The sequence below is a fragment of the Chrysochloris asiatica genome, unplaced genomic scaffold (genome assembly GCF_000296735.1).
Source record: "Chrysochloris asiatica unplaced genomic scaffold, ChrAsi1.0 scaffold00111, whole genome shotgun sequence".
Taxonomy (NCBI): domain Eukaryota; kingdom Metazoa; phylum Chordata; class Mammalia; order Afrosoricida; family Chrysochloridae; genus Chrysochloris; species Chrysochloris asiatica.
The window spans coordinates 7,088,324-7,102,597 of record NW_006408629.1 but is presented as its reverse complement, the minus strand read 5'-3'; the positions used below and the strand labels follow the sequence as shown (position 1 = coordinate 7,102,597).

General features: G+C 37.6%; 1 protein-coding gene across 1 annotated transcript in view; it reads left to right on the top strand.

Moving 5' to 3' along the window:
• TTC37 (tetratricopeptide repeat domain 37) overlaps nt 1-14,274 on the top strand; it is a 126,174-nt gene that overhangs the window by 19,241 nt on the left and 92,659 nt on the right. Inside the window, exon 8 of the mRNA XM_006867880.1 lies at nt 6,379-6,519. Within this exon, the coding sequence (XP_006867942.1) occupies nt 6,379-6,519 (141 nt within the window). The remainder of the gene's footprint in view (nt 1-6,378; nt 6,520-14,274) is intronic.

Sequence of the window (14,274 nt, the reverse complement as noted above, 5' to 3'; positions counted from 1 at the left end):
AGTGAGGTTGGCCCAGGATTGGGCAGTGTTTCGTTCTGCTGTGCATAAGCTCACTATGGGTCAGTACGGACTTGATAGCACCTAACAACAACAACAACAAATAATACTTGTCCTTTTGTGATTGACTATATTTCACTCAGCATAGTATCGTCAAGCTTTGTCCATGTTGCAACATGTATCAAGACTTAGTTTCTATTTCTGGATGAGTAGTTATACATTGTAGATTTAGACCATATTTTGCTTATATATCCCTTCTATTGATGAGCATTTAGAATACCGCTGCAGTGAACATGGATGTTCGTGTATTTGTTTGCTTTCATGTCTGTTGGGTGTCATTGTAGCAGTGGAATTGCTGGGAGTTCTGGTGTGTTGCGGTGGGTTAATGCACTGGACAGCAAGGTCGGTTTGAACTGCAAGGTCGGCAGTTCATGCTCACCAGCCACTCCTCGGAAACCCTATATAAGGGTCAGAACCGACTGATTCAACAGCACTTAACAACAACCATGAGATAATTCTTATGAATGGCAAAGTTTGAGAGTTACTAGCTTAGAAAATACCATTTGGTAGTGATGGTGGGGGGGAATCTAATTTATATTGCTTAGGAGAATATATAGCATATGGAGCTAGGAATGCATATTTTTAGAATTCACAATTATGGAAGCAATAGAGAAAATACTGACAGGAAATTCATGTTGAGGCATAATTTGTTATTATTAGGTGCTTTTGAGTCCGTTCTGACTCATGGTGATCCTATGCACAACAGAACAAAACACTGCCTGGTTCTGCGCCATCCTTACATTTGTTATGTTTGAGCCTATTGCTGCCACTGTGTCAAGTCTGTCTCATTTGGGGCCACCCTCTTTTTTGCTGACCCTCCACTTTTCCAAGTATGAAACCTTTCTCCAGGGACTGGTCCCTCCCAAGAATATGTCCGAAGTAGGAGAGACTAAGTCTAGCCATCCTGGCTTCTAAGGAGCATTCAGGCTGTATTTCTTCCAAGTCAGATTTATTTGTTCATGGTACTTTGAATATTCTCACCAACACCTTAATTCAGTTGTATCTATTCTTCTCCAGTCTTCCTTTTTCATTGTCCAAAGTTCACATGCATACCATACTTTAGTCTTCAAACTGACATCTTTGATTTTGAACATTTTAAAGAGGTCTTGTGTAGCAAATTTGCCTAATAAAATATGTTGTTTGATTTTTTGACTGCTGCTTCTATGAGAATTGATAGTGAAGCCAAGCCAGATGAATTATTTGACAACTTCAATCTTTTCTCCATTTATTAGGATGTTTATTGTTACTGGTCCAACTGTGAGGATTTTTGTTTTCTTTACACTGATGTGCAATCCATACCAAACACTGTAGTCTTTGATCTTCATCAGAAAATATTTCAAGCCTTCTTCACTTCCAGCAAACATGGTTTGTAGGTTGTTAATGAGTCTCCCTTCAATTCTAATGCCAGAATTTTCTTCATAGATTCTTTTCCATATTGTCCACCTTCTCAGATTATTTCTTCAGTATACAGATTGAATAAGTGAAAAGATACCGCCCTGGCACACATCTTTTTCTGATTTTAAATCACTTAGTATCTCCTTTTTCATTATGAATGATGACTTCTTGGTTTGTGTACCAGTTCCTCATTAGCACAGTTAAGTGTTCTGTAATGCCCATTTTTCACAATGTTATCCACAGTTTGGTGTCATCCACATACTCAAATGTTTTTGCACAGTCAATAAAGTACAAGTAAGCATCTTTTTTGAAGTCTTGGTGTGGCGCTGTGGGTTAATGTGCCAGACTGCAAGGTCAGAAGTTCAAGCTCACCACCTGCTCCTTGGAAACCCTAAACAGGGTTGCTATGGGTTGGAACCGACTCGACAGCACTTAACAACAAGAAGCATCTTTTTGAAACTCTGCTTGCAGTCAAGATCTATCTGATTTTCCTTGTCCTTTTCTGAATACAATTTGGATTTTTAGCAACTCCCTATTGATGTACTGCTGCAATCCTTTTAAAATTACCTTCAATACAATTTGACTTACATGTTATAGTGATGATATTGTTCTGTGATTTCTGCATTCTGTTGTGTCACCTTTCTTTGGAATGGACACAAATAAGGATCTTTTCTAAATGGTTGGCCATGTAGATGTCTTCCAAAATTCTTGGCTTAGTTGAGTGAGCACCTCCAACACCGCATCAGTTTGTTGAAAGATTTCAGTTTGTATTCTGTCAATGTCTGGAGTCTCATTTTTTGCCAATATCATGAATGCTACTTAGACTTTTTCTTTCAGTACCTTGGGTTCTTGATCATTTGGTACCTCTTGAGAGGATTCAACATTGACCAGTTCCTTTTGGTACAATGACTGTATTCTTCCACTTTCTTTTTATGCTTCTTATGTTGTTCAGGATTTTCCCATGTTGTTGTTGAGTGCCGTCAAGTCAATTCTGACTTGTAGCAATCCTGTACAGAGTTTCTGAGGAGCAGCTGGTGAGCTTGAACTGCCAACTTTATGGTTTGCAGTCCAGTGCTGATCCTACAGTGCCAGACCAGGATAGAATCCTTCACTATTGCAAATTGGAGTATGATTTTTTTCCTCAGCTCTTTCAGCTTGAGAAATATTGAGTGTGTTCTTCCCTTTTGGTTTGCTAACTCCAGGTCTTTGCACATTTCATTATAATATTTGACTTTGTCTTCCCGAGCTGTCCTTTGTAATTTTTTGTTCGATTCTTTTTCTTCATCATTTCTACCAGTTGCTTTAGCTTCTCTATGTTCAAGAGCAAGTTTCAAAGTCTCTTTTGACATCCATTTTGGTCTTGTCTCCCTTTCTTGTCTTTTTAATGACCGTTTGCTTTCTTCATGTATGATTTTTGTGATGTCATCCTTCAACTCTTATGGTCTTTGGTCATTAGTGTCTCATGCATCACATTTGTTCTAGAGATAGTATCTAACTTCAAGTGTGATATACTCAAGGTAGGAGTTCTGGTGTGGCGCTGTTGGATAAGCACTGGACTGCTAATTGTAAGGTCATTGGTTCAAATCCACCAGCCGCTCCTTGGAAACCCTATAAGTGCCATGGAGTTGGTTCTGACTCATAGCAACCCTGTATAGAGTTTCCAAGAAGTGACGGGTGAGTTTGAACCCTATACAAGGTTAGTTGGAACCGACTTGATGGCACAGAACAACAAAAATATACTCAATGTCATATTTTTGCTCTCTTGGTCTTATTTTAATTTTCTTCAGCTTCTGCCTGAACTTGCATATGAACATTTTGTGGTCTCTTCCACAGTTGACCCCTGGCCCTGATTTGGATGATGGTATTGAGTTTCTCTATTATTTCATCCCAGAGATGTCATAAATTTAGTTCCTATGTATTTACATCTGGTGAGGTTCAACTGTAGTTACCTTTTATGCTGTTAAAAAATGGTATGTGCAATGAATAAGTTATTGGTCTTGTTAAGTTCTGTCATTTTTATCACCAAGGCCTATTTTCCAACTACTGATCCTTCGTCTTTGTTTCCAACTTTTGCATTCTAGTTACCAGTAATTATCAGTACATCTTGATTGCACATTTGATCAATTTCAGGCTGAAGAAGTTGGTATAATTCTTCATTTCATCATCACTGGTTGGTTTGTAAATTTGATAACAGTAGTATTGGCAGGTCATTTTTGTAGGTGTACAAGTATTATCCTATCATAGACAATGTTGTACTTCAGGATAGATCTTGAAATGCTCTTTTTGACAGTGAATGCGGCATCATTCCTTTTTAATTTGCCATTCCTGGGACAGTAAGCCATATGATTAACTGATATAAAATGGCCAATACCAGTCCACTTCATTTCACTAATGCCTAGGGTATCAATCTTTAAGCATTCCATTTCAATTTTGATAACTGCCAATTTTCCTAGCTTCATCCTTTGTACAGTCAGCATTCTAATTATTAATGGATGTTGTTTGCAGTTGTTTTTTCTTATTTTGAGTTGTGCTCTATCAGCAAATGAAGGTCTTGAAAGCTTTACTAAATGTATGTCATTAGGGCCAACTCTACTTTGAGAAGGCGACTTTTCTCCAACCCTATTTCAAGTGCCTTCTAAACTGAGAGGCTCCTCTTCTGACACCACATCAGGCAGTCTTATGCTGCTATTCATTAAGGAACCCTGGGAATGTAGTGGACTGGAAGGAGTTGGGCTGCTCACTGCAAGGTTAGCAATTTGAGTCTGCCAGCTACTCCATGGGAGAAAGATGCAGCTTTCTGTTCCCATAAAGATTTACAGCCGTGGAAACCCTATACACAGGGTTGCTATGAGTCAGAACTGAATCGAGGACCCACAACAACTACTACTATTACTATTAATTAAGTTGAAAGCATGGTGGCTCTGAAAGATGAGCCCTGGGCCACAAAACACAAGGTTTCTGGTTTTAATCCACCAGCTAGTTGCTCCACGGGAAAAAGATGAGGCTTTTTGCTCATGTAAAGATTTACAGCCTCAGACATCCTATACAGGGTTGGAACCAACTCAACGCCACGTAACAACAGCAAACAACAACATTCATAAGGTTTTCAGTGGTTAACAACTCAAATGTAGTCTGTCTCTCCTGTCTAATTATGATTATAATGCCCTTTGTAAAAAAGAATAATAGATAGTCTAGCGTAGTGGTTACGAATCGGGCTACGAACTGCAAGATCAGCATTTCGAAACTGCCAGCCATTCAGCGGGAGAAAGATGAGGCTTTCTGCTTCTGTAAAGATTTACAGCCTCGGAAACCCAGTACAGGGTCGCTATGAGTTAGAACCGACTCTACGGAACATAACCACCACCACCATTTTTTAATAAGAATTTGTAGTTTTACAGTCAGATATAATAGTAGCAGTCTTATGTTGTTTTTATTGGTTTCCTAATCTAAGTAGTATTTCTTTCAATTTGTTTTATGTACTTTCCCAGTTTATATTTAAGCCATTGAGAATTCTTCTTATTTTCTGTGCTAATTTGAATTTCTAAATCAGTTTGTAAAATATTACTTACAAGTTGTTCGGTTTTGAAAAATTTGAAATATGTAAGCTAAATGGTATTATACAATGAATTTATATTTGAAATCTGTTAATGAAACAGTGGTGTCACATGTGGTTTGAGTGTATGTGCTTCATATAGATAAAAAATCATCTTTTTTGTAGTTGCATTATTTTTATTTGCATATCAAATTCATTGTTTCAAGTTGTTTGTTTTAATTACATTTTAAGGATTTTCTTCTGTGAGTCCCATAACCCCTTGTTGTTGAATTAGTTCTGACTCATAGTGACACTGTAGGACAGAGTAGAACTGTCCATACCATTTCCAAGGTGGTCATTAATGCTTTACAAGCAAATAGCCACATCTTTCTTCCAAGGAGCAGCTTGTGATTTCAACCCACTACCAATTGGATATCTGGTGTGGCACTGTAGGATCAGGACTGGACTGCGAACCACGAGGTCAGCAGTTCGAACCCACCAGCTGCTCAGAAACCCTATACAGGGTCACTGTGAGTTGGAATTGAGTCGACAGCATTTAACAAAAGGACAGGAAAGTCCTCCTCCAGGGCTTAATTATTGAAGTAGTGCATGCTATTCATAGTTCTTCCTAAAACAGAAATCACATTATTTATTTGTTTTAATTTGTTTTTAGGAATTAAAGCTAAAATTAATCAAGGTTGGAGTAAATGAGACTATAACAAAACAATGTTTTACAAACAAAATGATTTCACCTAAAAGGATTTTGTAAAATAAATGTAGACATTACATGATTACAGCATAAGCATAGCTATTAATTTTTAGCTGTTAATTTATAAAACAGTTTTGAAAGAATGCAGAAATGTATTGCTGAAATTGTAAGCTTAGAAGAACATGACTAAGTTTTTTGCAGTGTTTTGTACAGTAATGCATACTTTGATGCTAGGGTATAAGAAGAGTCCACTAGGTCTGGCGTTTTTATCACCATATCTCTTGCTGAGGGAGAGAAACTGACAAAGATACTGTCCTTTGACAAAGATTTCTTTCTTAACAGCCAAAATTGTTCTACTGAATAGAAAAGGGAGAAATGGCAAGCAGTAGGCTATTCATTTTAATCTAGTGGCAAATAGCAGGAGCTTTTGTTTGAAATGTTTAAGTTTGACTTCACATTCAATGTCTGTACATTAACATTGTTTCCACTTCCAGTATTTAAGAAGATGAAAGAGCATCATTTTCTTTACAAAATATTCAGTTTTTGCTGCATTTTCTAGCCCATTACGTTTTGAATTAGGATGTGATGGGAGATGTGTAAGACAGACTTTGAGATGTATCTGTATAGGTTTTGTCACTTAGAAACTTGGTATGTGTATGCTAATCATGCTTTCTTTTAAATCTAGGAAGTCTTACTGATGAAGCACAACAGTATTGTTGTAGATTAGTAGAAATGAATTCAAGAAGTGGTCCAGGCCTCATTGGCTTAGGCATTAAAGGATTACAAGACAAAATGTATGAAGATGCTATTAAGAACCTAACAGAAGGTAAGTATACTATATACAGTGTATATAATATGTATATCTTTGGGCCTTTCTTTGAAGAATGCATATCCAGATGGAAGGTAACAAATGTAGCTACATACTGTAGGAATCTGCTTAGGTTTGAATTCCAGCTCTGTAATTTATAATTTTGTGACCTTGGGAAATTTGATAAAATCTCTGTGTCTTAGTATTTCTTTTCTTGTGTATGTCTTAGTATTTTCATTGGTAAAATAAGGGTAATAATATCATTTGTTTCTTAGGACTGTTGTTGGTAGGATTGAAAAAGATAATTCTTGTATAGTGTCTATAACAATATAAATAAAATTTCATTGTTAATATTGTAGTTAGAAAATAAATTAAGGTGTTAGCGACATCATTATGATACAGCATGTAGTAAGCAAACATATGTTTGAGAATATTTCTTAGAATAAAGAAGTAAATACACGAATCATAGTTCATGTCCTGAAACTTCGGACAATGAATTACCTGTGAATTCCCTGTGATTGATTACTCCTTGAGTCTGAAATTGGTCAAATATGCAATCAAGATTCATTGGTAATTACTGGTGATAAAAATGCAAAGATTGGAAAGAAAGGAAGGGTCAGAATTTGGAACATATGGCCTTGGTGATAGAAATGATGCTGGAGATCACATGATAACATTTTGCAAGACCAAAGACTTAATCATTGCAAATAACTTTTTTTAAAATAACTAAAAGGTAACTATACATCCTGGTGGATGGTGGATGCTGTGGGCTAATGCGTCAGACTGTAAAGTCGTTTGAACTGCAAGGTCGGTGGTTCAAGCTCACCAGCTGCTCCTTGGAAACACTATATAGGGTCGCTGTGGGTTCAAATTGAATCAACTCGACAGCACTTAACAACAACAACAATACATCTTTACCAGATGGAATACACAGGAATCAAATTGATTACATCTGTGGAAAGAGATAATTGAAAAGCTCAGTATCATCAGCCAAAACAAGGCAAGGGGAACAAATCATTAATTGCTCATTCAGTGTGAAACTGGAAAATATTAAAAACAAATTCACAAGAGCCAAAATATGACCTTTAATATATCCCACCTGAATTTAGAAACCATCTCAAGACAGTAATGACCAAAGGCTGGAAGAGTTAAGAGATAATGTATAGAACATCATCCAGGAAGAAAGCAAAAGGTCATTAAAAGGACAGGAAAGAATGAAAACACCAAAATGGATGTCAGGAGAGACTTTGAAACTTGCTCTTGAACATAAAAAAGCTAAAGTTAATACAAAAAATAAAGAAATAAAAGAGCTGAACAGAAAATTTCAATTGACAGTTTATGGAGACAAAGTAAGACGTCATAATGAAATATGCAATGACCTGGAGATAGAAAACCAAAAGGAAAGAACCTATTTAGCATTTCTCAAGTTGAAGGAACTGAAGAAAAAAACTCAGGCTTTGAATTGCAATATTGAAGGATTCCATAGGCAAAAGTTTGAATTTTCAGGAAGCATCAGAAGATGGGAGAAGTGCACAGAATCCCTGTACCAAGAAGAAATGGCCAATGTTCAACGAATTCAAGAGGTAGCATATGATCAAGAGCCAATGGTACTGAAAGAAGAAATCCAAGCTGCACTGAAGGCATTGGCAAAAAACAAGGCTCCAGGAATTAACTCATCTGTACTGAGAAATGTGCAAGATAGGTATGTTGCTAATTGGAAGAGACACGTATCTGTGCCTATTCCAAAGAAAGGTGACCCAAAGGAATGTGGAATAATCAAGCAGTATCATTAATACCATGCAAGTAAAATTTTCTGGAGATAATTCAAAAATGGTTGTAATCGTACATCAATAGGAAACTGCTAGAAATTCAAGCAGGATTTAGAAAAGGTTGTAGAACTAGCGATATCATTGCTGATGTCAGATGGATCTTGCCTGAAAGCAGAGAATTCCAAAAAGATGTTTGTTGTTGTTGTTAGGTGCCATCAAGTCCACATTGACTCACAGCAACCCTATGTACACCAGAATGAAACACTGCCCAGTTCTGTGCCAAACACAATCTTTGCTACACCTGACCCCATTGCTGCTGCCGCTGTGCCAATCCATCTTACTGGAGGTCTTCCTCTTTTTCTCTGGCCCTTCGCTCTACCAAATATGATATCCTTCTCCAGGGAGTGGTCTCTCCTGATAATATGTCTAAAGTATGAGATGAAATCTGGCCATCCTGGCTACCAAGGAGCACTTTGGCTGAAATTCTTCCAACACAGATTTGTTTGTTTGTTTGGCTGTCCATGGTACTTTCAGTATTCTGCTAAAACACCATTGCTTAAAGCATCATTTCTTCTATGGTCTTCCTTATTCACTGTTCAACTTTCACATGCATATGAGATTATTGAATGTATACGGCTTGGGTCAGGCATACCTTTGTCCTCAAACTGACATCTTTGCACTTCAACACTGTGCAACAGATTTGCCTAATGCATGCAGTACATCATCTTGATTTCTTGAGTGCTGCTTCCATGAGTGTTGATGGTTGATCTGAGCAAAATGAAGTATTTAACTATTTCAGTCTTCTTTCTATTTATATGGATGCTGCTTATTGATCCAGTGGTGAGGATTTTTTTTTCTTTACATTGAGCTGCAACCCATACTGAAGGCTGTGATCTTTGATCTTCTTCAGTAAGTATTTTAAGTCCCCTTCGTTTTCAGCAAGTAAGGTTTTATCATCTGCATATTGCAGGTTGTTATAAGGCTTCCTCCAATCCTGATGCCTGTTTTTTTTTTTATATATATATATATATAATCCAGCTTCTCAGATTATTTGCTCAGCGTACAGCTTGAATTAAGTATGGTGAAAGAATACAACCCTGGTGCACACCTTGCTTAATTTTAAACCATTTGGTGTTCTCTTGTTCTTTTCGAACAGTTCCTCTTGGTCTATGTACAGGTTCCTCATGAGCACTATTAAGTCTTTTGGAAAACTCATACTTGGCAATGTTGTCCATAGCTTGTCATGATCCACACAATCAAAAGCCTTTGTGTAGTCAGTAAAGCACAGTAGATATCTTTCTGGTATTTTCTGCTTTCAGCCAAGATCCATCTGATGTCAGCAGTGATATCCCTTGTTCCGTGTCCTATGAACTTGGTTTGAATCTCTGGAAGTTCTCTATCAATATATGGTTGCAGCCATTTTTGTATTTAGTAAAACTTTACTTGCATGGGATATCAATGATATTGCCCGATGATTTACGCGTTCCATTGACTCACCTCTCTTTGTAACGGGTACAAATACAGATTTCCTTCAGTCTGTTGACCAAGTAATTTTTTTCCAAATTTCTTGAAATAGATGAGTGAGTGCTTTCAGTGCTTCATCAGTTTGTTGAAAGATTTCAGTTGTCAGTTCTTTGTTCTTTGCCAGTGCCTTCAGTGTACCTTAGACATCTTCCTTCAGGATCATTGGCTCTTGATCATATGCTACCTCTTGAAATGGTTGATCACCCACAATTCCTTTTCAATACAGTAACTCTGTATATTCCTTTCATCTTCTTTTGATGCTTTCTGCCTCGCTCAATATTTTGCACATAGAATCCTTCAATATTTCAAGCCTAGGCTTAATTTTTTTCTTTAGTTCCCTCAGCTTGAGAAATGCTGAGCATGTTCTTCCCTTTTGGCTTTCTAACTCCATGTCTTTGCACATTTCATTTTAATATCTGACTTTGTCTTTTTGAGTTGACCTTTGAAATTTTCTGTTCAGCTCTTGTATCTCCTCATTTCTTTTATTTGCTATAGCATGTTTGTGCTGGAGAGCCAGATTCAAAGTCAACTCTGACGTCCATTTTGGTCTTTTCCTTCTTTCGCGTCTTCTTGGTGACCTTTTGCTTTCTTCTTGTATGATGTTCTTGATGTAATCCGACACCTCTTCTGATCTTCGTTCTTTAGTGTCTAATGCATCAAATCTGTTCCTCAGATCTTGGAATTCAGGTGGGATATATTCAAGGTTATATTTTGACTTTCATGGACTTGTGTTAATTTTCTTAGGCTTCAGCCTGAACTTGCATATGAGCCATTGATGGCCTGTTCAACAGTTTGCCCTTTGCCTTGTTTTGTCTGATGATATAGAACTTTACCTCCATTTCTTTCCATAGATGAAGTCAGTTTGATTTCTGTGTATTCCATCTGTTAAGGTCCATATGTGTATAGTCTTCTTTTATGTTGTTTAAGAAAGGTATTCACAATGAAGAAGCAAAATTCTATCTTGCCATCTCCGGCATCATTTCTATTACCAAGGCCATATTTTCCAATTACTGATCCTTCGTCTTTGTTTTCAACCTTTGCATTCTAATTGCCAGTAGTTATCAATACATCTGGATTGCATGTTTGATCAATTTGAGACTGAAGAATTTGGTAGAATTCTTGAATTTTATCATCACAGGCTTTAGTTGTTGGTGAGTAAATTTGAATAATAGTAGTATTAATTGGTTTTCCTTGGATATTATCCTATCACAGACAGCATTGTACTTCACGACAGACCTCTATGTGGCTTTTTTGATGATGACTGTGACACCATTCCTCTTCAATTTGTCACATAATAAACCATTTTATTGTCACATTCAGAATGCCCAGTCCATTTCAGCTCACTAATGCCTAAGATGTCGATGTGTATGCGTTCCATTTCATTTTTGACAATTTCCAGTTTTCCTAGATTCATACTTCATACATTCCAAGCTCCCATTATTAATGGATATTTACAACAGTTTCTGTTCATTTTGAGTTGTGCCCCATCAGCAGATGAAGGACCTGAAAGCTTTACTCCATTTTCATCATCACAGTCAACTCTATTTTGAGGAGTCAGCTCCTCTTCAGTCACATTTTGAGTGGCTTCCAACCTGAGTGCCTCATCGTCTAGCACTACATCTGACAATATTCTGGTGCTCCTCATCATGTTTCAATATGTGGTATTCTCGTGCTAACAGTGTTCCATTGCTATTCATAAGTTATTCATTAGTAAATATTCAGAAGTAGTCCATTTCTCCTGCCTAGTCTGTCTTTGTCTTTGTCACTGGGGGTGACCCTGCTGACATTTAAAATACCCATGGCAGCACAATTTGACAAACTGACAGATGAGTGGTAGAGAAAGATGTTTACTTGTGCTTTATTCACTATGCAAAGACTTTCAATGTATGGCTCGTGACAAGCTATGGATAGTGTTGTGAAGAATGGGTACCTTAGACCTCTTGATTGTGTGTATATAGACCAAGAGGCAGACCTTCAAACAGAACAAGGGGATACTGAACGGTTTAGCATCAGAAAAGGTGTATGCCAGGATTGTATCCTTTAACTATACATAGTTACTCAGTGCATATGCTTAGTAAGTAATCTGAGAAGCTGGGTTATATGAAGAAGTACGTGGTATCAAAACTGAAGGTATCAACACTGCATTATGCAGGTAATACAGCTTTGCTTGTTGGAAGCAAAGAGAATGTAAAATTTACTAATGAAGATCAAAGACTGTATTCTGCAGTATGGATTGTATGTACCTCAATGTAAAGAAAACAAAAATCCTTACAACTGGACCAATAAATATCATCACGAGAAATGGAGGAAAGATTGAAATTGTTAAAGACTTCATTTTGTTTGAAGTCACTCATGGAATCAGCACTCATGGAACCAGCAGTTAAGAAATCAAGCCAAATATTATATTAGGCAAATCAGCTATACAAGACCTCTTTCAAATATCCAAGAGTAAAGATATCAGTTAGAGGGCTAAATTTCATTTGATCCAAGTCATGGTATTTTCAGTTGCCTCTTATTCATGTGAAAGTCGAACACTGAATTACGAACACTGTAGAAGAATCAGTCCATTTGAATTGGACAATATTGAAAGTACTATATACTACATGAAGAACAAACAAATCTGTTGGGAGAAGTATGGCCAGAATGCTCCTTAGAATCCAGGCTGGTGAGACTTCGTCTCTCATACTTTGGAAATGCTATCAGGATGAATCAGTCCATGGAGAAGGACATAATGCTTGGTAAAGTGGATTCCCAGCAAAAAAATGGGGGAGACCTCCATGAGATGGATTGACCCAGTGGCAGCAGCAATGGGCTCAAACATAACAACACTTGTGAGCATGGTGCAGAAACGGCCAGTGTTTCAGTTGGTTGTGTATAGGGTTGCTGTTTGTTGGAGCTGACTTAGTGACTCTTAGCAATAGCATCAACATGTAGAAAAGAATCATAGGAAGTCTTTTCACAAAAAATAATTTACATTATTGTAGTCACGCATAAGATTATTGTTTAAAATAGTTCCCCCCCCCCAACCCTCCCAACCTAACTGCTTGTAATAATTGATTGAGGCAACATTCTAGATATGTTGACTCAAAATCACCAGGGAAAATACGAGTTTCTATTTCTTCTTTTTTAAAATTAAACATGGCTTTCTACGGGATTCTCAATGTAGCCAGGAAAATACTTTTCTGTGGACCATAATTAGGAACTGCTTGCCTTGATCCATTTCAAAATTCTCATTGCTGATTTATTATAGTTCTAGTGTTTACATACCACCACTTGTCTGTCAGTTTGCAATACTGTGGTGACTCATGTTCTACTGTGATGCTGCAAGCTACGTCACTGGTGTTTTGAAAACCAGCAGAATCACCCATGGTGGACAGGTTTCAGCTGAGCTTCCAGACTAAGTCAGACTAGGAAATAGAGGAGAACTAATTCTGAATGCGTAGCCTGTAAAACCATAATGAATATCAACTGAACATTATCAGATACAGTAACAGAAAGTGAAAACATGAATGTTGGTGTTGTTGTTATGTGCCGTGGAGTCGGTTCCGACTCACAGCGACCCTGTACAGGATTTCCGAGGCTGTAAATCTTTACAGGAGTAGAAGGCCTCATCTTTCTCCTGTGGAACAGCTGGTAGTTTCAAACTGCTGACCTTGCAGTTTGCAGCCCGAATCATAACCACTATGCTACCAGAGCTCGTTACCAGAGCTCCTTAGGCAAGTAAAATTTTGTTGAAGACAGCTCAAAAATGGCTGCAACTATACATCAATGGGGAACTGCCAGAAACTCAAGCCAGATTCAGAAGAGGACGTGGAACTAGGGATATCATTGCTGACATCAAATAGATATTGTTTGAAAGCAGAGAATACGAAAAAGATGTTTACCTTTGCTTTATTGATTGCAAAGGCTTTCAATTGTGTGGATTTAACAGGTTATGGATAGCGTTGTGAAGAATGGGAATTCCAAAACATTGGGGTGTGCTCATTGTTATTGTTGTTAAGTGCCGTTGAGTCGATTTTGACCCATAGCGACCCTGTATAATAGGGTATCCAAGGAGCAGCTGGTGAGCTTGAACAGCCGACCTTGCAGTTCAAATGGCTTTACAGTCTGCACATTAACCCACAGCACCACACCAGGACTCCCAGGGGTGTTCATTAGGTACCTGTAAACAGACCAAAAAGTAGTCATTTGAATGGTATAGCAGGATGCTGAATGGCTTAAAATCAGAAAGATTTGTGCCAGGACTGTATTCTTTAGCCATACTTATTTAATCTGTAAGATTAGGAAATAATTCAAGAGGCTGAATTATATGAAAAAGAATGTAGTATCAGGAATGGAGGAAGATCCATTAACAACCTTCGGTATACAGATGATACAACTTTGCTGCTGAAAGTAAAGAGGTCTTAAGACTCACCCATGAGGATCAAAGACCACAGCCTTTAGTATGGATTGCAACTCAATGAGAAGAAAACAAAACTAC